At 51.0% G+C, this 25,695-nt stretch overlaps 1 protein-coding gene across 4 annotated transcripts; it reads left to right on the top strand.

Moving 5' to 3' along the window:
* The first annotated feature begins 5,655 nt into the window (after positions 1 to 5,655).
* On the top strand, positions 5,656 to 24,733 carry PTPRN (protein tyrosine phosphatase receptor type N). 4 transcript variants are annotated; one of them, XM_081813558.1, is made up of 23 exons: positions 5,656 to 5,682; positions 7,497 to 7,547; positions 7,788 to 7,901; positions 11,240 to 11,336; positions 12,264 to 12,525; positions 12,611 to 12,965; positions 13,388 to 13,522; positions 14,119 to 14,153; positions 14,847 to 15,121; positions 15,342 to 15,428; positions 15,778 to 15,857; positions 16,033 to 16,097; positions 16,813 to 17,031; positions 17,463 to 17,663; positions 17,751 to 17,898; positions 18,058 to 18,131; positions 18,370 to 18,447; positions 18,533 to 18,652; positions 19,796 to 19,962; positions 22,900 to 22,953; positions 23,565 to 23,629; positions 23,837 to 23,910; positions 24,099 to 24,733. In XM_081813558.1, exons 3-23 carry the CDS (start codon positions 7,892 to 7,894, stop codon positions 24,168 to 24,170), a joined length of 2,673 nt encoding a protein of 890 aa, XP_081669684.1. In that variant the 5' UTR covers positions 5,656 to 5,682; positions 7,497 to 7,547; positions 7,788 to 7,891; the 3' UTR covers positions 24,171 to 24,733. The 4 variants fall into 4 exon arrangements, with proteins under 4 accessions (XP_081669684.1, XP_081669681.1, XP_081669682.1 ...); XM_081813555.1 differs by lacking the exon at positions 5,656 to 5,682 and adding an exon at positions 5,785 to 6,036; XM_081813556.1 differs by lacking the exon at positions 5,656 to 5,682 and adding an exon at positions 5,786 to 6,036 and having other exon boundaries at positions 13,391 to 13,522.
* The last annotated feature ends 962 nt before the right edge of the window (positions 24,734 to 25,695 follow it).

Here is a 25,695-nt window from a genome sequence, read left to right on the forward strand (position 1 = left end):
CTGATAAGAATGGGAAATAAAGAATTTTCTAAGTCGGTGTTGTTCAGTAGAACTATAATTTATAATTATATATGTAATTTAAAATTTTCAAAAAAAAAATAAAAATTTCTAGGGGTGCCTGGGTGGCTCAGTCATTACGCATCTGCCTTTGGCTCAAGTCATGATCCCAGGGTCCTGGGATCGAGCCCCGCATCGGGCTCCCTGCTCCGCAGGAAGCCTGCTTCTCCCTCTTCCACTCCCCCTGCTTGTGTTCCTCTCTGTCTGTGTCAAATAAATAAATAAAATCTTTTTTAAAAATAAATAAATTAATTAATTTTTAAAAAGTACAGGGTTTTCATTCAAATAAAGGACAAGAGTAGAAGCTAGGATTAAGCTAGATATTCCCCATTTTCCCATCATATTCAGGCTCCATCTTTCTTCACCCTGATCTATGGCCCCAGGTTAATGTCTATGAATTGTATCAACTGTACGTCCTTGCTCACTGGCTTATAGTTGGATTTGGCCAATAGAAGGTATTGACAAGCTATCAGGGTCCAAAGAGGGAGAAAATTCCGGGTGTGCATTCCTCTGGCTCCCTCCCTGACTGGCTGTGAGTTGACAAAGGTCTATATTTCTTTACCTGTCCATACATTTATAAACAGATCTATAATTAAACTCTTTGGATTTACTTTGAGTGTACCATGGTTTCTGGCTGAGTTCAAGGCATCAGACTGTACACATGTGAAGAGAAAATTAGTAAACTGGACTGTAGTTCAAAAGAAAATATCCAAGGGGCGTCTGGGTGGCTCAGTCGTTAAGTGGTCTGCCTTCGGCTCAGGTCATGATCCCAGGGTCCTGGGATCAAGCCCCGCATCGGGCTCCCTGCTCTGCGGGAAGCCTGCTTCTCCCTCTCCCCCTGCTTGTGTTCCCTCTCTCGCTGTGTCTCTCTCTGTCAAATAAATAAATAAAAATCTTTAAAAAAAAAAAAAGTCTTATAAAAAAAAAAGAAAATATCCAAAATGAAGTACAGAGAGACAAAAGAATGGAAAATACAAAAGATAAGGTAGAACCATAAAAGATATCACATGACAGTCTAATATACATTTACTTGGAGTTCCAGAAAGAAGGGAACGAGAAAATGGGGGTAGAATCAATATTTAAGGAGATAATGTCTGAGAATGCCTCAAAATTGCTGAAAGACATCAAGCCAATCTCAAGAGATTCAAGAAGCTCTTTGAATCTCAAGGAGAATAAATGAAAAGAAATGTCTCTCTAATGACAGCCTAGTAAAATGTTGACAAAGATAGGTTACCTACAAAAGAGTAACAATTATACTGACAGATAATTTCTCAAAAAGAGAGAGAGAGAAAGACAGAGGGGGGAAAGGGGGATCAAAAGCAGATACCCAGATACCTCAAGTTTACAGCTAGGATCTGCCCTCTACTTGTCCTCACCCTATTTCCTCTCCCAACAAGCTAACCTCTATGGACTACTTCAATAAGCTCCCTCTTCTTCTGGATCCTTTTAGGTTAGGACAATGGGAATACCTAGGAGAGATCAGAGGGAGGGAATGAGGAGAATGAGAAGAGGGTGTCTTTTTTTCCCCCCATCTTCCTCCCTTTAAGGTTGTTATAGGCTGTCTGCTCCCCCTGGCACACATGTGCAACAGGAAACATGTACAACTGTATACATACACTACTCATGATAAACCAATACCGGGGATAATCCAAAATCTATATACCTTTACTTTTCTTTACAGTTTCATAACCTAATCATGCATCCTTAGGTTATAAAACTGTAAAGAAAAGCAAAGAAATAGGGTCAAAAAAAGAATGAATAATGGCCACCTTTGGGGGGTGCCTGGGTGACTCAGTCAGTTAAGCATCTGCCTTTGGCTCAGGTCCTGATCCCAGGGTCCTGGGATAGAGCCTGCGTCAGGCTCTCTGCTCAGCGGGGAGCCTGCTTCTGCCTGCTGCTCCTCCTGCTGTGCTCTGTCTCTCTGTCAAATAAATAAATAAAATCTTAAAAAAAAAAATGGTTACCCTTGGGAAGAGATAATGACTGGGGGACATGATAGGGTTTCCAAGGTGCTAGAAATGTTCTATTTTTTGACCTGGATTACATGGGTGTTCACTTTGTGATAATTTATTGAGTTGTTCATTTTTGTTTTATGCATTTTTCTGTTTGTTTTATTTCACAATTTACACAGTTTTAAAAAAGGAAATAAGTGAGTGAAGTGATAAAGATGGCAGGAGGAGGGTGGCTGGGTGGCTCAGTCTGCTGAGTGTCCAACTCTTGGTTTTGGCTCAGGTCATGATCTCAGCGCCCTGGAATCAAGCCCCACATTGGGCTCGTGCTCGGTGGGGAGTCTGCTTGAGGATTCCCTCCCTCTCCCTCTGCTTCTCCCCACCCCCGCTTGTGCTCGCTCTCTCTCTCTCAAATAAATAGGGGAAAATAAATAAATAAATAAATAAATCTTAAAAAAAAAAAAAAGATGGCAGGAGAAATTGTGGAAGGTGCAGAGAATTCCCTGAGTATATTTTATTATATAGTTTTGATTTCTGAAAAATGTAAATATTTTACATATTCAAAAAATAAAATTACAAAGTAAAAAAAAAGCTTCTCCTCATGAATGGTTGAGAACAAACTGAAACAAACAAACCAAATTATATATCAAGTTGGTAAAAATGCCTACACAAAAGAGCTATTTCAAATGACTTTAGCATGCAGTATTTTGGTGGTATACCCTAAGGGATTATATTCCAAGGACAAAATGAACTACCACACATCTTAAATGTCTTTATTGTTTTATTAGTAGGGTAATATTTGCATTATTATTTGTAAATTATTGTATTTATATTGTACGATTACACATATAAGCAATTATATTAATGTCGTAAGAAATCAAAGTTTTCAGTGTAAGAATAAAGAGATATGGGGGTGCCTGGGTGGCTCAGATGGTTGGGCGTCTGCCTTCAGCTCCAATCATGATCCTGGGGTCCTGGGATGGAGCCCCACATTGGGCTCCTGGCTCAGCGGGGAGCCTGCTTCTCCCTCTCCCTCTGCCTCTCCCCCTGCTCATGCTCTCTCTCTCTGTATCTCTGTGTCTCAAATGAATAAATAAAATCTTTAAAAAAAGTTTTTAAAAAAAGAATAAAGAGATACGAGTACAAAATCAAAAGAGCTCAGTAAAAATCACAGTTAAATTTTAGTTGGAAATATGAGTGGGTGTGAATGTGTGTGTTTATCTTAATATTCTAGCTCTGTGCACTGAAAGGGCCTATAAGCAACGTCATCTCAGTTTCTATTATCACCCTTAAATCCCAGACTGTGATCTCTAAAGTCAGTCCTTACTAAAAGCTACCAAGTCTCTTGGAAGAATGGCTGCTTCCATGTCTAGGGCAGGGAATAAAAAAGACGAACCTGGTACATCTTGGAGTGATAGAAAGCAAGAGAACTGTCAGTGATTAGTAGGATGTTTCTTTTCTTTTTTTTAAAGATTTTTACTCATTTGATTGACAGAGAGAGAGACACAGTGAGAGAGGGAACACAAGCAAGGGGAGTGGGAGAGGGAGAAGCAGGCTCCCTGCTGAGCCCAATGTGAGGCTTGATCCCAGGAGCTGGGATCATGACCTGAGCCGAAGGCAGACGACTGAGCCACCCAGGCGCCTCTAATGGGATGTTTCAAAAGGACCTCAAAGACAGTTTAAAGGAGCTTTCACTGACTTATTCTGAGGCAATTTGAATATAAAAAAAATTACTGCAATTGATTGATGCACATTAAATATATGAAAATCCATACTTCCATAGTAATGATCAAACAAGAAACGTCATTAAAATATTTTTAAAAAATTTATTTGTCACAGTTGGAGGGAACTACTATACCTAAATTCATTACGCTGCAAATTGGTAAACCAAAAAAATAAGAATGTATGCTACCTTTCCAGTTGGAGCTGTATTTCAGGGTAAATAACCCCAGCTGATGAAGAAAACTCTTCTTTATAAAATAATATCAGCTAATAAATGTTAAAGGGATGATAGAATTAGAAAAGTCACCATTTTGCGGCCTTAATGAAATAATTTAGTCGAGGACCATCAAGGAAGAACAAATCCATTAGGTGAAAAGTTGATGGGAACTAAATATTTTCACAGTGCCAAAATATCACCCCACGGATTACATATTAGTCACAAGAGGGAAACGTAAGTTTACATACAGTGATCTGTCTTTACCTTAAACCAGTGATCAATTTTAGCATCACTAATAGTAGGACAGGCAGACATTACCCATTTCCTGAAATGACACAATTGGACGCATAAGCATCACCTATAAAGCATTTTGCTTAAAAAATGTTTAACCTGATCCAATCAAGACTTTAGATATAACTCCTAGTTTACAGAAAATGCAGGGAACATACAGGATAGACACAGGGGAAATACAGGGAAAACTATCATGAGGAAATTATCAGACAAATTCAGAAGGTGGGGAGTTGTAAAGAAAAACTAACCTGGTCTATTCAACAAGACAATGTCAAAAATGGGGGGGGGGTGTCTATATTATTTAAAGAGAATTAAGAAACATAACCACATGCAATGGTGGTCTTTGACTCCTATTTTTTTTTTTTACTCCTATTTTGAACAAAACAGATGGAAAAAGGCATTTTTGGAAACAATTTGAGAATTTGAATATGAACTGAGCATTAAGTGATATTAGAGAGTTACTGTAAATTTTGTTAGGTGGGCATTTGGATTATGTGGGAAAATATCCTTATTTCTTGGAGAAGCATATTGAAACATCTATAAGGGAAACAGAATGTCTATAATTGACTTTTTAAAAGAAGCACATTTGGAAAAATAGCAATAACTGTTAAGTCTAGATGATGAGTATATGCGTATTTACTATGTACCCTATCTTTTCCTGTATTTTGGAAAATTTTTAACGAGAAGCAAGAGAATAAAGTGATCAAATCTGAATTTTAGAAAGCTCACTCCCTAGCTTATTGGGTGAGAAGAGTGAAAGCAAAAGACTAGTTAGATGATTACAGTAATATTCGTGATGAAAGAGCACAGTGGTTTAGATAAAGTAGTGAATATGGAGGAAAGAAGAAATAGAAAGATGGGAGATACATTTTGCTGGTAGAAACCATAAATTGTTGATAGGCTTGAGGCAGGAGGGGTTAAAAGAAAAGAGAGTCAAGGCTAATAACAAAAGCGAGTATGTATCATGTGTTTAGTATCTACCAGTACAGTCATTGTTCTAAGTGATCCACATGAGTTTAACTCGAGTAATCCCCACAACCACCTTGAGAGGTAGGAATTATTAGCACATCTCTTTTACAGATTAGGAATTTGGGCTCAGAGAGGTTAAGCAACTCGCCCAAAGTTATACTCCTAGTAGGTGGCATTGCTAAAGCTGGAATCCAGGCCCACATGCATAACCATCCCTGGTGTTAAGGATGACACCAGTACCATCAATTGAGAGGCGTAACAGTACCTATTCTACTCACTTTTATGCTCATTTTAGGGCTTATACTTAGACTCACGTATATTTCCTGGCTCCCACCCAACTGTAGCCCTTTTCTCCAACCTTGGGATTGAGTGATAGAGGTGGTAGTCCTTGGGGTGAAACATTACGTCAAAAGGGGGTGGGGCCAAGTGGGAAATCTAGTGAAGCGCCTACTATTTGGTGGAGGAGAAGAGCTGCGGGTACGCACCTCCGTAAGACAGAGCTCTTACGCCACGTATGACGCAAATAAGCGTAAGAGCCGGGGGTGGAGATGCCGTCACCACCCGCCCAGGGTTGGCCAAGTTGCCGCGAGAGGGGCGTATAGACCCCGCCTCGTAGGTGGGTGGGGAGTGGCAGGCCCCGCCTCGGCCCCTGTGGCTGGCTCCGGCCGGCGTCGCTGCGGTTGTGGCCGGGGAGCGAGCGCGCCGAGCCCAAAAGGATGAGGCGCCCGCGGCGGCCTGGGGGTCCCGGGGGACCCGGGGGTCTCCGGGTGCTCCTCTGCCTCTTGCTGCTGAGCAGCCGCCCGGGAGGCTGCAGCGCCATCAGTGCCCACGGTCAGGAGGAAATGCGGGGGGTGGGGCGGGGGGTGGAGGGTGGTGCCGGGAGCAAAACTCGGTGGGGTGTGGGGGAGGGGTGTCACGAAGGTAGGAAGCTCAGGTAGAATATGTGTCTGGAGTAGGGTAGGGGGAAGCACTGGGAGGTGAGGAAGATGAGAGGGCTTCTGAGAGGAAAGGGGCGTAGGCCTGGAGGTGGGGCTGGGAATACGGGGGCGGGACCTAAGAGAAGCAGGCTCAGGGCAAGATTGCGGGTTTGGGAGGAGGAATGGGGGTGCATATGGACAGAAGGATTTAGAGACTGGCTACAAGACCACGGGAGAAGTCGCGCTGAGAAGCCAAAGAAGTGGTGACGCGCTAAGGGATTGGGGGTAGGAAGTAGGGATAGGAAGAGGGAGTCCTGACGTCCAGGCAGTAGGAGTTGGGGCCACGAGCATGGGGGTCCCAGCTCCCAGGAGAGGATCAGGCCGAAGGAGGGGCCAGGGTTTCTCTTTAAGCTTAGAGAGGCAGATTGCTGCGATCTGATCTCCAATAAGAGGAGGACGGCTAAGGGAGGCGGCAAAAGAGGGTGAAGAGAGAAGGGTCTTTTCCTGTCCCCCTCCCCACAGCCAAGCCGGTGCTGACTCACATCTGAGCGGACAGAGACAGTCAGCGCTGACTCATGGGCCGGGGGAGGGTGGGGTGGTGGGGCGCGTGGGGGAAGGGGCGCAGCCTCATCGTCTGACACCCTCCTTCCCCACCTGGCTTGGAGACCAATGCAAGGTACTTCCTGTGGCCCTGTGGGTTGGTAGAGTGGCAAATGAAGTCTGGAACGGCGGAGGGGTCAGGTCTTGTGGAGACTCCTGACCCTAGCACCCTTCCCTCCCCCATAACTGCTTCCAGGCTAGGTGGCCCTCGGCGGGGCCCAACTCAGAGCTTCAGCACCGCGGACAGCGCTAGCGGCTCCCGGGCCACTGACTGCAGGGATGGTGTGGGGAGCATTGCTTTAGAGACACCCCACCCATACCCCTTTCCCACACGGAGGGAAGGTGTGCTAGGGTTTCCATCTCTTTTGAGTCCCAGCCCATCGTAGTTAGAACGCTTTTGGAGATTTGGGGAGGAAAGTCTCACTTTCCTCAGAATTTGGCCAAAAATTCCCCCCATAGTAATTCTATGAGAGTAGAAGTATATGATCCTCCACTGCCCCCTGCACCTGGAAGCCTTATTCCCATCACTCAGTTAAGCAAACTGAGGCTTTTAGGGAAAGGATCCAGACTCTCAGATCCTTAAAATCCAAAGCCAGATCCTGTGCTTCCTTTTCTTAAGAATTCTGAGCCTCTTCCCTACTCTCCTCCCAGCTTAAAGCCTTTCTTAGGATGAAAGAATGGACCCCATCTGTTTCCCCCTTTCCCAGCCTGTCCATTCTCTGACCATTCTATGTGTGTGGGTGTCTGAGCCTCTGCTCGCTTTTCCCTCTACAGGCTGTCTGTTTGACCGCAGACTCTGCTCTCACCTTGAAGTCTGTATTCAGGGTGAGTGAGGCCCAGGCATAGGATTTACAAGACAGGGGGCACAACAAGAAAGAAGTGTGCGGGAGGCCTGGAAGGGGGAAGGGATACCAGTCCAGTCTTGGGGAGAAGAGAAAATGGCCTGAAGGAGCAGAGTTCTCTGAAGCCAAGAGAGGAGATGGAGAGAGTGATGCCCATTTGCAACCTGGACTTTGGAAAGCCTCTTGTCCAAGCACCCTGCTGACACCACTTTTGTGCTCTTAGATGGCTTGTTTGGACAGTGCCAAGTGGGAGTGGGGCAGGCCCGGCCCCTTTTGCAAGTCACCTCTCCAGTTCTTCAACGCTTACAAAGTGTGCTCCGACAGCTCATGTCCCAAGGTGAGGTCTATCTGTACTGAAGGAAAGACACTGGGGCTTTGTTAGATAAGGGTGGGGAAGTGAGGGACCACCTGACTCAAGAATTTCTCTTCATGAAACATTCTTATCACGCCTACTTCTAGAGCCTCACCTTTCCAGACCTTGCTGGAGAAGGGGGCAAGACAGGAGTCTTGGGCTGTTCACCATAGAGATGGGCTATTCACACTTGGACTCTTTGGAGGAGTCTAGAGGAGGCCTTCACAGAAGGAGCCACTGCAAGAGGCCAGTGTCCATCTCCTTAGGACCAGCCCACTCCCTGAAACTGTCTGAGTGCTCCAGAACCGTGAATTCTGGAGTCCTCAGCCAGGAGAACACCCCACCCATCAAATTCACTCATTCAACAACTTTTATTGAATACTTACTATGTGGCAAGCTTAGTTTTAGGTGCTTGGGATGTATCAGGGAATAAAACAGACAAAGATCTCTGTCTACTGGGGCTTACATTTTGGGGGGTAAGGGGAATACAATATATAAATTAGAAAATATATGGTATATTATAAGGTGATAAGTGCCATAGAAAAAAAACCAAATCTTACAGCATGATAAAAGGGTCAGAAATGGTGGGGTGGGAAGCTTCAGTATCAAATTGAGTGGTCAAGGTAGACCTTATTGAGACTATGAAATTTGAACAAAGACATCAAGGAAGTGGAGGTGTTTTCCAGAAGGTTATCTGGGGGCAGTGTTTCAACCTGATCAAAGAGCTAGAAAAGCCTTTACTAAAGCAGGATCATGAGTTTGAGGAATACCATGGAGAGCACCTCCATGGTCTGGCTGTAGAGGAGTGATAGAGAGGGAAAGTGGAAGGTGTTGGGGGAAGGGATGCAGATCATCATAGGGACTTATAAGAGAATGTATGGATGGATGTTGTCTTTACTCTGAGTAAAAGAGGAACCCATGACAAGGTTTTGGGCATAGGGGTGCATAAGCTCACCTCTACTTTATTTTATTTTTTAAAGATTTTATTTAGGGACACCTGGGTGGCTCAGTCAATTAAGCGTCTGCCTTCAGCTCAGGTCGTGATCCCAGGGTCCTGGGATCGAGTCCCACATCGGGCTCCTTGCTCAGCAGGAAGCCTGCTTCTCCCACTGCCTGCTTCTCCCCATGCTTGTGCTCACTTGCTCTCTCTCTCTCTCTGACAAATAAATAAATAAAATCTTTAAAAAAATAAAGATTTTATTTATTTATTTATTTGTCAGAGAGAGAGACATCGAGAGAGGGAACACAAGGAAGGGGAGTGGGAGAGGGAGAAGCAGGCCTCCCGCCGAGCAGGGATCCCGATGCAGGGCTCGATCCCAGGACCCTGGGATCATGACCTGAGCCGAAGGCAGTTGCTTAACTGACTGAGCCACCCAGGGCGCCCCTCACCTCTACTTTAAAAGGATCGTGCTTGTTCTTGTTGAGAATAGACGGAAGGGAGTCAAGGGTAGAAGCAGGGAGATCGTGAAAAGCTACCACAGTAACTCATGTAAGAGATGAATGTGGCATGGATCAGGTGGTTGCAGGGAGGTAGAAAGGAATGACAGAATTCTGCATATATTTTAAAGGCAGTAAGCATGATTTCATGAAATATTGGACAATGCTGTGAAAGAAAGGGAAGTGTTGAGGATGACACCAGGTTTTACTGCCTGAATAATTGGGTAAATGGAGATGTCATTAACTATGCAAAAGGATCAACCTGGGGAGGGGTGTTCAGTTTTGAATATACTGAATTTAAGGTATTCATTCACGTAGAGTGGGAAATTGAGAGTATGAGATTGGATTTTGAAAGAGAGATGGAGGATTCTGGAGTGGAGATAGGAATTTGGAATTCTTTGGCATATTAATGACAATTAAACCCATGAGGTAGATGAGATAACCAAACGATTTAGTGTATGTGAAGAAGAAGCCTAGAGAATTATAATATTAAGAGGACCAGGACAAGGAGAGGAACCAACAAGGGAGACTGAGAAGGGGGAGCCAAGGAGGTAGGAGGAAAAACAAGAATGTTCAGTGTCTAGAAATCAAATGGAAGTGTATTGCAGAGGAAGGAGTGATCAACAGTGTCAAATAATGATGCTATGTGAAGTAAGATGAGATCAGAGAATTGGCCACTGGCTTTAGATAAGCAGAAGTCACTGGTGATTTGGATGAAAATATTTTGGTAGAATAGGTGGGAATAAAATCCTAAATAGAGTGGATTAAGAGGGAAGGAGAGAAAAGAACTGGATACAGCCAGGAGAGAACACTTTCAAGGAGTCTTGGTGCAAAGAAAAGGAAAGAAATGGAGTGATCACTGGAGAGGAATGTGGGGTCATGCAGTAACTTTTTAAGATGAAAGGAATTCCATCATGTTTGTATGCTAAAGGGAATAATTCAGTAGAGAACAGAGGAAAATGATCATGTAGGAAATATGGGAAATTGCGGAGAAGATGTTCTTGAGTAGGTAGTAAGAGATGAAATCCAGTGCTCAAGTGGAGGAATTGGCCTCTGATAGGATGAGTTACCTAATGTTGAGAAGCAAGAAGGCAGGTATGGATGCTAGTCAGTCTTAGAATATGAGTTAGGAGCAGTGCAGACTATTAACTCAGAAGCAGGAAAGAAGAAATGGGGGTGGAGAGTGGGAGATTATGCCTTTAGAATAGGTAACTGACCTTTCATGAGAGCAGTTTCATGAAAGGAAAGGGTCAGACAGGAGATCTGCCCCAGCATAAGATGATTGATGGTGGTGGTGGCAGTGAAGGTTTAAAATGTGTATAGTGCTTTAGAATTTTGTTAGCACTTCCATTTCTCTGATTGCACTTGAGCTTCACAATAGTCCCACGAAGTAGGTATCATTCCCACTTTACAAAGAAAAGTAAGTTTCAGTATCAACAAAAAGGATAGAAATAATAATGATGATGATGATGATGATGATAAGAGCAGCTGTTTAAAGTTCACTATGTGACAGGTACTATTCTTACCATGTTATATTGGGTTATTCTAATTATCACAATCTTAGGAGGTATCAACCCCCATTTTACAGATGAGAGAATTGAGGCTAGGACAGGTTCAGCAATTTGCCCAAAGTTGCACAATGAGAAATGGCAGAGGATTCAAACTTTGTCTCACTGATGGCAGTCTGACTCCAAAATCTGTACCTGAGTGTGGGAAGAGAACAGCTCAGATTACCCACCAGGTCTCTGGACCACCTCCACTGCCCCTCTGCTCTGCCAAACTCAATACACTGCAGGGTAGGGAGTGCGGTTTTGATTTCCACTGGTCCCTGTTACTGGGCCCTCAGACTCTCCCAAGCCAACTCACCCTATCCTGTCCCCTGGCAGGATTGTCCTGGCACGATGACCTCACCCAGTATGTGATCTCCCAGGAGATGGAACGCATCCCCAGGCTTCACCCCCCAGAGCCCCGTCCAAGGGAGAGGTAGGCATCCTTTCTCAATAGCTCTAACATGGCAAGGCTGGTGGGTCTGTGGTCCTGTCCTAATGGACAGAGGGAAGGGGGAGGGAAATGGGCACCAAGGTCAGCAGCCTCAGGCACGGGTAAAAGAGGTTCAGGAGTGGTCATCTGACATGTTCACATGCTCAGTATGAGCTGAGCTCACCCCAGGGATCCAGCAAAACAGCAGGAAAAAAAAGTTTTGAAAAACTTGGACGTTTCATAATTTAAAAGAAGCATCAAAGGAGTCAGCATGGGACAAATGAGAATTTTGTCATACGGAAAATGTTTAATGTTCCATTTCATTACTATGTGGAAGTGTATGTGGAGAGACCATCATCTTTCTGTGGTTAGGGCCTCTGAAGGCATTGTTCAGACCCTGCAAGCAGAGGAAAGTCAACAAGGGCCATGGGGCCCCAATAATGATAGCAGGATGAAAAAGGCAGAGTGGGGTAGAAGGGCAGAGTTGGCGGGGGGCGGGGGAGGGGAAGGGAAGTACTGAATCTTTGAACCGAATGCTTGACCACACACTTGGAGAGCCAGGTGTGGGGATATGAATACAGGAGGAACGGGGCAGACTCCAGCCACAGTTTATCTATAGAGGTACCTGGCTGCCTTCTCCTGCACCCATTCTCTCCTCCATTCCTCGTCTCACACATCCCTAACCTCCCCTGCTGTGTTTCAGGGACCTAGGCATGCTTCCCAGGGAGGCAATGACCTGTGCCCAGGCTTGGCCCTCTGGCCCTTCCCCATGCTACTCTCTTCCCCTGAGCCTATCTCATTTCTTAAGAGGGCATGTTTACTCTAAACTGCTGAGCCTGTCTGGTCCCACCATCTCTGCCTCCTGTAGGTTCTGTATGTCCTTGCCCCACACAACCAACACACACACGTCCACTTTGCTTTCTTCCCCAGATCTGGCTTGGTGCCCCGGAGACCTGGTCCCGCTGGGGAGCTGCTCTTACAGGGCATCCCTACTGGCTCCACCCCTGCAGCCCAGCACCGGCTTCCTCAACCTCCAGTGGGTGGGGGTGGAGCTGGGGTGGGCTCTCCACTCTCCCCTCTGCAGGCTGAGCTGCTGCCTCCTCTCTTGGAGCACCTGCTGCTACCCCCGCAGGCCCCCCACCCTGCTCTGAGTTATGAACCTGCCCTGCTGCAGCCCTACCTGTTCCATCAGGTGAGCCTTAAACACTGGCCCCACCCCAACACCTATCCCTGAGCCCCTATACCTGCTCTTACCCGGATCTCTGGTTTCCCCACAGTTTGGCTCCCGCGATGGCTCCCGGGGCTCAGAGGGCTCGCCAGGGATGGTCAGTGTCGGCCCCCTGCCCAAGGCTGAACCTTCTACCCTCTTCAGCAGAACTGCCTCCAAGGGCATGTTTGGGGCTCCCTCTGACCACTCTTATGGGGACCCTCCAGGGCCTTCACCTGGTCAACTTTTCCAGGAGTCAGGGCTTCTCTACCTGGCCCAGGAGCTGCCAGTGCCCAGCAGGGCCAGGGCACCAAGGCTTCCGGAGCAAGGGGACAGCAGCCGGGCACAGGACTCCTCAGAGGGCTATGAGGAGGAAGGGCTAGAAGGTCGCAGGGAGAAACCTCCTTCTCCAGCAGAGCTGCCAGGTAACAGAGTTCTCAGCATCCGTTCCCTTCCTGTGGGGGCTGCATTCAGGGGCTCCCTCCTAACGACCCATGCATTTGTTAATTTGTCCTTAAAGTCATTCATATATTTAACTAACGTCTACTGACAACCCAGTCTATGCCAGGCACTAGGTAGGCAGTGGGGGTACCGTGCGGGGTGGAGATAACATAACTCTTCTGCAGCTGGAGAGTCAAGATGTCCATGGTGGGCCTGAAGTTTGGTCTTGGCCCTAAGAAGGCCATTCCCCCAAAGCGTGGGCAAGGGCTGGAGGGTGGAGGGCATCAGTGTCCTGGGGTCGGAGAGGAAGCTCTTAAGTGTGCTAGTACCCTCCCGCGCCCACATGCCTCCCACAAGTTCATCTCGCCACCACCACCTCGCCATAAGCTCTGTGTCTGGCTCCCAGCAGACGTGACTCTCCAGAGACTGGCAGCTGTGCTGGTGGGCTATGGGGTGGAGCTGCGTCAGCTGACCCCTGAGCAGCTCTCCACCCTCTCCACCCTGCTGCAGCTGCTGCCCAAGGGCGCAGGACGAAATCTGGGTGAGTGTCCAGACAGAGAGACCAGCAACCACCAGCTACGTGATGGCCCCTTGCCCCGCCTCTCAAGCCCACCTCTCAGGCCCACAAGCCTAGAGGGGAAGGTCAGGGGGCAGAGAAGGGAGCTCTTTTGAGACACGAACACAGGGTCATTGCCTGCCAGGGGCAGGAAGCGAGGGAGTGGGGTGGTGAGCTGAGTTAGAGCGGGAAAGAACTGGAGGGGGGGGGTAATGGAAGAATAAGCCAACAGGGGGTATGAGCAGGGATCATGAGGCACCGAGGAACAGCCTCTAAGGAAGGAAGTGGCCAATGCCAAGTGAAGCCAGTAATTGAGGGTGGGGGAGGACTGGACAAATAGTTTTGAGACGTGTGGCCAATAACTCTGGAAGGAGCTGATAAAACAATTATAAGGTAGAAAGCAAACAGGCATGAGACCATGCTTAGGATGAGACCAAAGGCAGGGCTGGGTCACTGACTGAGGAAAAAGAGGCCACAGCAGATGCAACAGGCTCAGGGTCGCTGGCCCTTTTTCCTACCTGTGTTGTATGGACCTTCACCTTGGCCCTTTGCCCAGAGTCTTGTTTTTCCTGTCTCTACAGGAGGGGTTGTAAATGTTGGAGCTGACATCAAGAAAGTGAGTTTGCGGCACCTCCCTGACCCATAGTGCCCCTAGCAGCAAACCCCCTTGTCAAAATCTAAACCTCAGCATTGGGATCCAGATCTGTATCTTCCAACACTCCTCATTTGTGGGGGAACCAGGGCCCAGAGCCTGCAAGTCCTTGCCTTAAGATCTCACCTCAACTTGATGGCAGAGCTGGGTCTAGAAGCTGGAATTCTCAATTTGCTGCTTTTTTCACTACAGTCATTTCAGACCCTGCTCTGAGGATCCCTAGGTGAAGAGGGGAATTGCATGCAGGCTCCTGACCCCCCTGTAGCCTGAAGAGCTCTATCCTTTTCACATGTTCGACTTCTGAGATTTTGTGGCTAAACAGAAGTCTAAAAACCATTACCTGCCTGTTCATTTCTCCTAACACCACCTTCCCTCACTCCAGAGGTTCCCCCCACTCCAGTTCCATCTTGTGGACCATTACTGATCATGTTGCATTCATTCAATCTTTTATTCATTCATTCATTCATTCATCCACCTGACTCACTTTTCTGGGTGACCTCTCTGTGCCCAGTGCTGCCCTGGGTCCTGGGGGAGGGTAGAAAGAAACAAGTCCCAAGGTCCTCTTTAGGGACCTCAGAGTCCCTAAGATGTGGACCCCCAACCCCCCCATCCCCTCTATCATCCAGAGACCACACCTCTATCCTCTCTTCCAAACAGACAACGGAGGAGCAGGTGCAGCGTGGAAGCACGGCGGAGCCTCCACCCCCCACACCCTCCCTGCCTGGATACCCCACTGCCAGCCCCACTTCCAGTAAAGCCCAGCGGGTGCTGAGCTCTGGATCCTCCGAGTCCCCCAGAGCTGCTAGCCACCTTGCCACACCTGTCCTGCTGGAGAAGAAAAGTCCACTGGGCCAGAGCCAGCCCCCGGTGGTGAGGCGGCCGGCAGCTCAGCCATCAGCAGAGGAGTATGGCTACATTGTCACTGACCAGAAGTAAGGGCTTCAGCCGGGGCAAGCCTTCCAGTCCCCCCCACCGGCTCCCCTGGGGAGGGGGTGTTGCGTGGGCTGGCCTGCCTGGCGAGAAGCAGAGAGCAGAAATCCAGATGTGAAGTGGACAGAGGGGGGCTCCTCTGTACCCCAGGAGGTAGTTTGTTTCAAGAAAGTGGCCAAGAGGATCCCCACTTTCCTTCCTCTCCCTGCTCTCCACCTTCAGGCCCCTGAGTCTTGCTGCAGGAGTCAAGCTGCTGGAGATCCTAGCTGAGCATGTGCACGTGTCCTCGGGCAGCTTCATCAACATCAGGTGGGGCTGGTATCTAGCTGGGGCAGCCAGGATCTAGAAGGTAGCTTGAGGGGAGAGGTGGCTGGAGGGGCTCAGGGAAGGAAGGGAAGACAAAGTCTTGGGTAAGTGGCCAAGGTGGGGTCAGAGATGCTCCTAGCTGCATTGAAGGTGCCCCCCACAACACACACACACACACACACACACAGACACTGGATGCTGGCCTCATCCAGCATTTCTCTCAAACATCCCTGTAAGGCATGTCTGATCAGCCCCAGCTTCATCCTCTCGTGGGAGAGGGCCAGAGCTGGCCTCTCTGTTACAGTCTGGGGTCTGTGGTGGGTGAGGCAGTAATGTAGCTCCTGTTTGGCAGTGTGGTGGGACCGGCCCTCACCTTCCGCATCCGACACAATGAACAGAACCTGTCTTTGGCTGATGTGACCCAGCAAGCTGGTAAATATTGCCTGGTCCCAGCCCCAGCCTTAGTAGGACATACCCAGGCCTGTGGCTGATGCCCCCCTTGAAATATTCCCAACACACATGGGCCCTGCCTGCCACCTAGCATAGCATGACGTGGGGTGGAGACCACATGGAGCTGGAGAGAGTCTGACCCACAGCTTCCCCGCAGGGCTGGTGAAGTCGGAACTGGAAGCACAGACAGGGCTCCAGATCTTGCAGACAGGAGTGGGACAGGTATGAGCTAACCGAAGAATCAGCTGAAACCCCAGAGGGCTGACATTGCCCACAAGAGATGGGGGCAAACTTGGCAGGAAAACCAGAGCTGAAACTTCATGTACCTGGCTGGCCCACAGGCTTTGCCAAAGCAGCCCTCCCCATGCGGTTCACTTTCTGGCCAGCAGATGGCCCCAGTGGCTGCCCCTCCTGCCTCCCTCCCTCCCTCCCTCCCTCTCCCCCCTCCTCCTCCTCCTCAAGGGCAGGACCAGTCTTCCCGTAGGAAGGCCTCCTGCTTGGAAGAACCACCTGAGGTGTCCATAGCCTTATGGAGCAAAGTTTCTAAATTCCAAGGAAAACGCTATGCAGTAAGGACATTAAACTCAAAATAGATTTCTATTCTGCATCCAACACTGATGCCGCACATTCTACTCTTCGATTCCTTGCGACTCTCCAAACTCCTCTACATTCATTTTTTAAATGCAAAAACTCCTAGTGGGGGTCATCCACTAAGTTTCAGGCAGCGCGGTGTGCTTGAGTTGGTCCGATGGGGATCGAGAAGGAGGATCTTGGGTCTGTCTGAGCCCTTCTGCTAGTGCCACCATGCCCTTGCCCTCCCAGCTTTGCCCTCGGAGATGCCCTAGCAGGGAGCGTGGCATGGGGGGTCAGGGGTTGTGGAACAGCTCCTAAATCTCCCCTGCCACTGCCCCCCTTGATTCTAGCCTTGTTCCCACAGAGGGAGGAGGCAGCTGCAGTCCTTCCCCGACCAGCCCGCAGCACCTCTCCCATGCGCTCAGTGCTGCTCACTCTGGTGGCCCTGGCAGGCGTGGCCGGGCTGCTGGTGGCTCTGGCCGTGGCTTTGTGTGTGCGGCAGCATGCACGGCAGCGGGACAAGGAGCGCCTGGCAGCCCTAGGGCCTGAGGGGGCCCATGGTGACACTACCTTTGAGTACCAGGTGTGTGGCCCCGAAAGCTTGTAGATGAGAGGGAATGGAAGGGCCTTGGGAGTCTGGGTCTCACATGGGGTGAGGGTGGGGTGCTGGATGGGGAGTGAGCACCCATGCCTGGGAATACCCGGGCTGGGGCTACAGAAACCCAAGCAGGGGCGTTGCGGGGACATTTTGAGTGGGCGGGAATTGGGAGCAGATGCTTCCTAAGGTTCATTCCAGGGCCACACTTCTGGGACTCCACTCTCATCTCTGAGGTTGTCAGAGGCACCGCCCAAACAGAACAGCCTTGAAAAGAATGAGGACCAGGGCAGCGGAGCCTCCCCCGGAGGAGATGGGTTTCATACACAATCAGTCAGGATGAGCCTAGGACGGAGCCCAGGACGATGCTGAAAGGGCTGCAGGGGCCCTGGGGCCCTGCCTGACCTTTTCTCCTGCAGGACCTGTGCCGCCAGCACATGGCCACAAAGTCCCTGTTCAACCGGGCGGAGGGTCCGCCGGAGCCTTCTCGCGTGAGCAGCGTGTCCTCCCAGTTTAGTGACGCGGCCCAGGCCAGCCCCAGCTCCCACAGCAGCACGCCGTCCTGGTGCGAGGAGCCCGCCCAGGCCAACATGGACATCTCCACGGGACACATGATCCTGGTCAGGACAGGGCCGGGGCCCAGAGGGGCTGAACGGACGGGATGCTGGAAGAGGCAGGGCCAGAGCCAGGCTGTGGTATCCCTGCAGGCGTACATGGAGGACCACCTGCGGAACCGGGACCGCCTAGCCAAGGAGTGGCAGGCCCTGTGTGCCTACCAGGCAGAGCCCAACACCTGTGCCACGGCCCAGGGGGAGGGCAACGTCAAAAAGAACCGCCACCCCGACTTCCTGCCCTGTGAGTGAGTCCTGCTGGTCAACCGGCCCAGCTCTCTCTGCTGGGAGCCCTGGAGGGCTTGGGGGGAAGGGCTGGGCTCCTGGCTCAGGCCAAGTGGCAGAGGTAGCAGGACCCCAATAACTGGAGGGGCATCTGAGGTGGGATGTGGGGTCTGTGCAGATGATCACGCTCGCATCAAGCTGAAGGTGGAGAGCAGCCCTTCTCGGAGTGATTACATCAATGCCAGCCCCATTGTAAGTGGCCCTGGCTCCAGCCCCCTCCTCCGCCCCGTTTTTATCCTGCCTGCATAAACTCCATTTCCTTCTGGTCACCATCCGCTCCATCTGACGCCCTGGAATTATGAGGCCTGATGTCCTGGCGTGGAAATGGGGGTTTCTCAAGCTCTCCCAGATCCTGGCCCGTTCCCTCCGACCAAGCCTCTCCACTGTAGCATTTCCCACTCTGACTCATGATGTGTCTTCCCTGCCCCAGATCGAGCACGACCCGCGAATGCCAGCCTACATAGCCACACAGGGCCCGCTGTCCCATACCATTGCAGACTTCTGGCAGGTGAGTTCTTGGAAGGAGGGCTTCTCCAGGGACCAGTGGTCTTTGAGGGCAGCCAGAGAGGTTAGAATGGCGTCTCTGTCCCTAGATGGTGTGGGAGAGTGGCTGCACCGTCATCGTCATGCTGACCCCACTGGTGGAGGATGGTGTCAAGCAGTGTGACCGCTACTGGCCAGATGAGGGGTCCTCCCTCTACCATGTATATGAGGTCAGCAAGACCCCATAGCCGGGGGACGATGGGAATGGAGACAGTGGACGGTGAACCATTCATACATGTATGAATGCATATGCACATACACACACATGCACACACACATACATGTACTATACATTTATACGTGTGTGTCAAGCCAGGGCCAGAAAGCATTTGTAGGGACCTATGATGAAAGGTACAGAAATAAAACTATAAAACCACCAAAACTGAGGTCAGAAGCTGGAAGCCGAGAGTATATGAGACAGGGAAGAGAAGTAAAACCAAAGACCAACATTAAGACCTACGTTAATCTAGCCTCACTTACCTCTGAGTTTCCAAAGCCAAGAAAGAAATAACCATCAGTCACGTATAGAATAGAAACAAACTTTTTCATTAGGAGAGAAGATAGGTGGGGGGGGGGGCGGGGGACTGGGGAGAGGCAAAGCCGAGAAAAGAGGAACAGAGTCCTGACACGTGGAAGGTGACCCCCTGTAAAGCAGGAGACACTAAGAGAAAACAGAAGCTTCTCATTACTGGGGGAGCACCGGATAGTAGTTTTTCATCATCCGATGAGCACTCAGCAGTCTTTTTTTTCCCTTTTTCCGTCTTTTTAAATTTTTATTTATTTATTTATTTTTCTTTTTTCTTTTTTCTGTTTTCTGTTTTTTGTTTTTTAATTTATTTTTTATATTTTTTCTTTCTTTTTTAATTTTTTGGGGTTTTTTGTTTTTTTCTTTTTTATTTATTTTTTTTTCTTTTATTTTTTTTTTCTTTTCTTTTCAGCAGTCTTTTTTAAAAGCTTTTTTTTTTTTTATTGGTGTTGCTCATGCTTAAAGGAAAAGAGACGAATAAAAATATTATAGAATCTCATCAAAGTTTTTGGTGTGTGTAGCACAGACGCTTTGCTAGACTCTGTGAGGAAGGAGGAAGTCTGACCTCAAGAAGCCCACAGTAGCTGTGTCTGGGCGGAAAAGCCACCCGTTGTCCTGAGCAGCCCATAAGCGACACACCCAACTAGGGGTCTTGGGGACAGCTGGGGCAGTAGGAGCGGGCGGTTGGGTAAGCTTCCGGGAGAATGTAGAGTTTGAGCCGGCCTGGGAGGCTGGGACGATATGGAGAGGCGCTGCCGTGCTCAGGCCCGGGCCCACTCCTCGGCAGGTGAACCTGGTGTCCGAGCACATCTGGTGCGAGGACTTCCTGGTGCGCAGCTTCTACCTGAAGAACGTGCAGACCCAGGAGACGCGCACGCTCACGCAGTTCCACTTCCTCAGCTGGCCGGCAGAGGGCACTCCGGCGTCCACCCGGCCGCTGCTGGACTTCCGCAGGTGAGGGGGGCAGGGCGGGGAGAGAGCCGCACGCGAGCCGGGGGCCGCGGAGCTGGGCGTCCCCACCGCCGCCCCCCGCCTCCCCGACCACCAGCTCCTCCTGGGGGCCCTGGTCTTGTGAGGCGGGCCCTCCAGCCCGACCTGGAGCCTCGGCCTCCGACCTCCAGCCGCCCCCTTCCAGACCCCGCAAGCCCGGACTGATGCTCTGGCTGGCTGTACGCATCCCTCCACCCGCGTGCTCCCGCTCTCTGCTCTTCTGCCTGCTGTGTCCCCCTCGCCCCTTTTCTCTCCCTGCCTCCCCGCGTCTGGCTCCTCCATCACCCCCGCCGCCAAGAAGGGCTCACCTGAGTTCAAGCTCCCTCCCTCTCCTGGGTCCCGGCTCCTGTCTCACCTGTTCGTTGCCTCCTGTGCTGCTGTTGGGGATCTCCAGCATATTCTGGGTCTGCTATGCCCTCGTCTCTCACTCCCTCCTGCCCATCTGTCCTTCTTTATCCCTCGCTGTTTCTTGGCCTGTTATTTCTCCCCCGTCTGTCTTTCTTTCCTTTCCCTCTCTCACCCCTCCCCCTGCCTCTCCCCTCATCTCTTTGTCTCTCCCACTGTCCCTGAGTCTGTCCCACTTTCTATCTCCATCTCTCCTGCCCTGCAGCTCTTCCCTGTTCCATCCCCTCTCTCCCTGCTTTCTCCACCTCCCTGCCCGCTCTGCCTCTCTCCGTCTCTCCCTCCCTCTGTCTCCCCACTCTGTCCTTCTGTCCTTCTTCCACCCTCCTCCTCTGTCTCTCTCCCTCTCACGGCTGCCAGTGTCATTTTTGTGATCTGCAGCTAGTGTTCTCTCTCCAGTTGCATAGTCACAAAAGTGATCATTGGCAGGCGTGGCCGCTGCATGGACAGGACAATCCAATCAGGACTGTGGGCCCAGGGGCCCCATGAAGGCTGCTGGGAGAGCTGGGGGCTAGGGGTGGGGGCGGCGAGGGACTCGGAGCAGACAAACACTATCAAAGGCAGTGCGGAGGATCTTGGGATTGCTGGGGACTCAGGGGAGCCGGTGGGGGCCGGGACAGGAAGCTAACTAGAGGACTTTGCCTGTTCTGACAACAGCCCCCCCGACCAGGCCAGTCCTCCAGCACCCCCAATCTCCCCCCTTGCCCACACTGCAGCCTTCACCTGCTTCTCTGCCTCTTGCCAGGCTGGCCTGAGGTCTCCAGGTGCTGGGCAGAGAGCGGAGGAGCAGAGCTGGGCTGGGAAGCTGGGGATAGTTTCTTTTTTTTTTTTTTTAAGTTTATTTAAGTAATCTCTACACCCAATGTGGGGCTCGAACTCAGGACCCCAAGATCGCATGCTCTTCCCACTGAGCCAGCCAGGTGCCCCAGCTGGGGATAGTTTCTGAGCCTCAGGATAATGGTTTCTAACTGGGCCCCCTGGAGCCCGAGACGCGGGCTTCTCAAAAGCAATGCCAGGGGTCATAGAGCTATTTTCTGTTTTCCACATTTAAAAAAATCTTTATAGAATTAGTGCATGGAGCGTTTTTAAGACTGCACAGGTAAGCTGAAAGATTATATTGCTTTAGGCCAGAAGTATGTAAACTCAGTTGCCATTGGACACCCAGAGCAAATTAACTGCTGCCTAATAAATATGGTTTGCTAAAGGTCCACCAGAGGGAAGGCAAACTAATTTTTTTTTAAGTGCTAAAAAGTGACCCCAAACAAGTTTCTTGATCTCTGTTTTCTTACCTGTGAAATGAGGATGATGACCCATACTTTAGGGAGTTGTTACAAGAGTCAATGGGATAAAGTCTGTAAAATCTCGTTTAAGTGCCTGGCACACAGCAAAGGCTCGATGAATTCTAGATACGATTCATTGTCATTATTATTAAACAATTGGGAGCTACTGCAGAGACTTCTGTTCAACCCCAGCTCCCTAACACATGAGACAACTTGCTAGAAAATCATGTGGACTCCTGTAAAATCATTCAGAGTCACCTAGCCCTTGCAGGTCTGGGGGAATCACACTGGTAGACCATTAAGTTCCAAGCTTCCCCTGAAACAATCTAATAACTCCTCAGGTAGTCCTCCCTGGTCCTGGCCCACTGAGGGTATCAGGATTCTGCAGGTAACTCTCCAAGCAGGAAAGTCATAAGGGACAAGGGCAGGTTAGACTAGGCCACTGAGGAAGGGAGAAATCCCCTGCTCCCTGCTGAGAGGGCAGCAGTCAGGGTAACAGAAAAGAGTCTGAGGTCCAAGTGGACCCCAGGTCTAAATATGACCCAACCACAGAGCACCTGGGCTGAGATGAGGCTGATTCCGGGAGACCGACAGCCGCATAACATTCAGAGCTGAGAGGTCGTCCTCCCCTGGTCAAAAGAACTTTGTGCCTATGGCTACCTGACCTCATTGCTAGTGAGGACTACAAGGGCCTGAGTGGGGAGGGGAACAGCCTGGGCAGTTGTAAAGGAGGGCAGAGGGGCAGAGCAGGAAGGTGACAAGACTGACACCCTTGAAGTCACCAGAGAGCCTATTCTCCCTGGACTTTAGCAGAGGTGGCTATTGATATGATGTAGTATCATTAATAGTACTACCATTTTTTGAGCACCCACTGTATGCCTTATGCTTAATTCTTTACATCGATTATCTCATGCAATCATGGTGAGAACCCTAAGAAGAGGTTTACTATTATTATCACCCTCACTTTTACAGACAAGAAAACTGAGGCTCAAAGAGGCCAAGTCAGCCGTTCCCAGGTGCATCGCTTGGCACCTAGCTCATTAAGTGACAAGGCAAGCCCAGGGCCACCCACACCATCTCTGGTTCTTTGCCTCCTGCCCTGACTCATTCCTCCAGCCCTCTTCCCTCCTCTGCCCTGGGCACGTGGGGAGAAGAAGAAAGAGAGGCCCCCAGGGGTGTGCTGGTGTCTCCCTGCCCTCACACCCACTTCTTGTTGCAGGAAAGTGAACAAATGCTACCGGGGCCGCTCCTGCCCCATCATTGTGCACTGCAGGTGCGTGCGGACGAGCTGGGGGCAGGGGTGGCGATCACAGGGGACAGGGCAGCCCAGGCCAGAGGGCCCCGAGGTGGGGCATTCCTGATTCCCGCCCCTCTCGCTGGTCCTCCGCCCTGGGCACATCTCCCATGCATGCTGCCTGCCTAGCCCCTTGATGCTGGCCAACAACAGCCCAAGGGCCAAGTTTAACGTACCAACTGGTTTTTTTTCAACGGCCCATGAGCTAAGACTGGTGTTCGCATTTTTAAATGGTTAAAGAAGAAGGAAAAAAAAAGAAAAAAGTTTCCTGAACCAAAGCCTGGCCAGAGGCTGGAAAGGGCCATTCCCATCCCCTCTGGCTGTTTCCACCTTAGGACTGAGCCAGGGCTCTGCTTTTAGGCTGGCCCACTACCCAAGTGACACCCCGTGGGGCACAGGTTCCCCACTCAAGGCCCAATTCCCAGGGCCCAGGGGCTATGATCGCTGCCTCCTCAGCTCACTCATGCCCTCCCCGAGCCCAGCCTAAACGGCCCCACCAGTATCTTCCCCACCCCAAGCCTCCCTATCTCCTCTGCCCCTCCCCCTTTCTGCTGGTCCCAAGCTGAGCCTGTCATTATCTCTCGTTTCAGCGACGGTGCAGGGAGGACTGGCACTTACATCCTCATTGACATGGTACTGAACCGCATGGCAAAAGGTGAGGGCCTTCCCCACCGCCCGCAGCCCCGCCCCGATGAGCTGTCCCAGCACCCAGGCTCACAGGAGCTCCTGGAGGGACCGGTTATCACACCCCCGGGCTTTGCCCACTCCTCTAAGCCTCCCAGCCCAGGACGCTCCAGGCTTTCTGGGTCCTCTCCTCCTCTGGACAACCCCTGAGCAGCCCTGTGCCCTCTTCAATCTCCAGGAGTAAAGGAGATCGACATCGCTGCCACCCTGGAGCACGTCCGTGACCAACGGCCTGGCCTCGTCCGCTCTAAGGTGACTGTTCCTCCCTGTGCTGACCCGAGCTGCCGGCCTCCTCCAGGGAAACCAGCAACAGCCTGCCTCCCCCACCTGCCCTCACCTTCCCCAGGAGGACTCCCCCTCACCCAAGTGACCTCCCCGGCTCCCCCTTCCAAAAGCCCGCACCCCCTCTCCATGACCATCCTCCCCCTGCCCTTCCCCAGGACCAGTTTGAATTTGCTCTGACAGCCGTGGCGGAGGAGGTGAACGCCATCCTCAAGGCCCTGCCCCAGTGAGACCCCTGGGGCCCCTCAGTGGGCAGACCAGCCTCTGTTCCCTCTTTGCCTGTGTGAGCATCTATCTGTGTACCCCCTCCTCACCCCCCGCCCCCACCGCCTCGGTCCCTCTGGGGCATGGCCAGTCGTCCGAGAGAAGTGTAAAGAAGAGGATGTGGGAAGGGTCGGACCTACCCCCGGGAAGTCCCATGGGGGCGTGGGGGGCTGGCAGCCAGCCAGGAGCAGAGGAAAGTCCTCCACCCAGAGCCTTCTCCTGCCTGAGTTCCTTGGCCCCCAGCTCCCGTTCTTCCGAGAGCTCCCAGGATGCCCGTGTGGACGGAACCGGGTGGAGGGCCTGCCACCCCCCCACCCCCGCCCTTCTTGCTTGTCCAGCCCCCGCTGCCTGCCGCCCTGCCTCTCTGGCCCACACTCTGGCCCCTGCCCTCCCTGCCTTCCTCAGGCCCCCTCCCCTGCCCTCCTGCCACGTGCCACTCCACTCTCGCCCTCTGGCACAAGAGACCATTTCTAGAGAAATCTACTTTTGTATCAATGTGAATAAAGTTAGTGTGTCGTGCGTGCAGCCACCCGGACTCCTACACTTGTCGTCGTCTCTGCTGCCAGCCTCCATCTCCAGGCCCCGTGAGGAGCCGGGCCCCGCTGCGCTGCTCGGGAGACGCAGGTAGTGCTGGGTGAGCCAGGCTGCGGAGTCTGGCTCTCCGAGGCTTGAATGGTAGCCAGGAACGAGGCGGTTGTCTCTCCACAGCGCCTCCCCTGGGGCTGGCAGTCTCCCAGGTGCTCCCACGCACAGCTTCACCATGATGCTACCCCATCGGTAGCCCAGAACATTCTCCCAAGGTAACCCCAATTGCATATAGTGGAGTTTGGATTCAAAGCCCGGCATGCTTAACCTCTTTACTGCCTCTCCTCTTAGTTCGTGAGCAGCTGCTTCGTGCCCTTCAGCCTTAGGAGAATGTACCTCGGGCAGGCCAAGTGCCTGACCCACCACAAGCAAAACTAGCTAGACTCCGATAGCAGCTTGTAGACCAGGCCTGTGAGACGTCACAACAGGCATCCATCCAGCTGGGGGCAGGGGGCACTTTCTCCCCCTCCCCCAACCCTCCTCCCTGTAGGGCCCCAGGGGAGCCCTCACCTGCATGTCAGGAGGCTTCCTTGGACACAGAAATGTGTCCTGGTGGGCACAGAAATGAGGCCAAAAGAGCCTTGGGCCTGGAGCCACTTGGGAATTAGAACACTTAACGTTGGCAAAGCTGTCCCCTCACATGAAAAACGGGGGTGGGGGGTGGTCCCATCTGCCCGGCACAGGGAGCAAAGGGACCAGTGAGCAGACCACAGGCCTCCCTACACCTCACCTGTGCTCCGCTGAGGCTCCGCTCCAGTGTTTGACGTCTCAAAGACTAGAAGTGGGCAAAACAGCCATGTTAGAAACTTCCAGCAGCTTCTCTCTTTCAAGATAGAGGCCTGAAGTGCCTCTTTCAGCGCAGGCTGCTCCCTTGCTTTGAGAAAAGTACAATTCAGGCCCTTCGGC

Source organism: Leptonychotes weddellii, chromosome 3 (assembly GCF_054177405.1).
Source record: "Leptonychotes weddellii isolate Sample4059 chromosome 3, ASM5417740v2, whole genome shotgun sequence".
Classification (NCBI taxonomy): domain Eukaryota; kingdom Metazoa; phylum Chordata; class Mammalia; order Carnivora; family Phocidae; genus Leptonychotes; species Leptonychotes weddellii.

Coding starts and splice junctions, on each gene's coding strand:
- PTPRN (XM_081813555.1), top strand. CDS start 5,922: ATGAGGCGCCCGCGGCGGCCTGGGGGTCCCGGGGGACCCGGGGGTCTC. Junction 18,132..18,369: donor ACATCAATGCCAGCCCCATT/GTAAGTGGCCCT, acceptor TCCCTGCCCCAG/ATCGAGCACGACCCGCGAAT. Junction 19,963..22,899: donor CCGCTGCTGGACTTCCGCAG/GTGAGGGGGGCA, acceptor TTCTTGTTGCAG/GAAAGTGAACAAATGCTACC.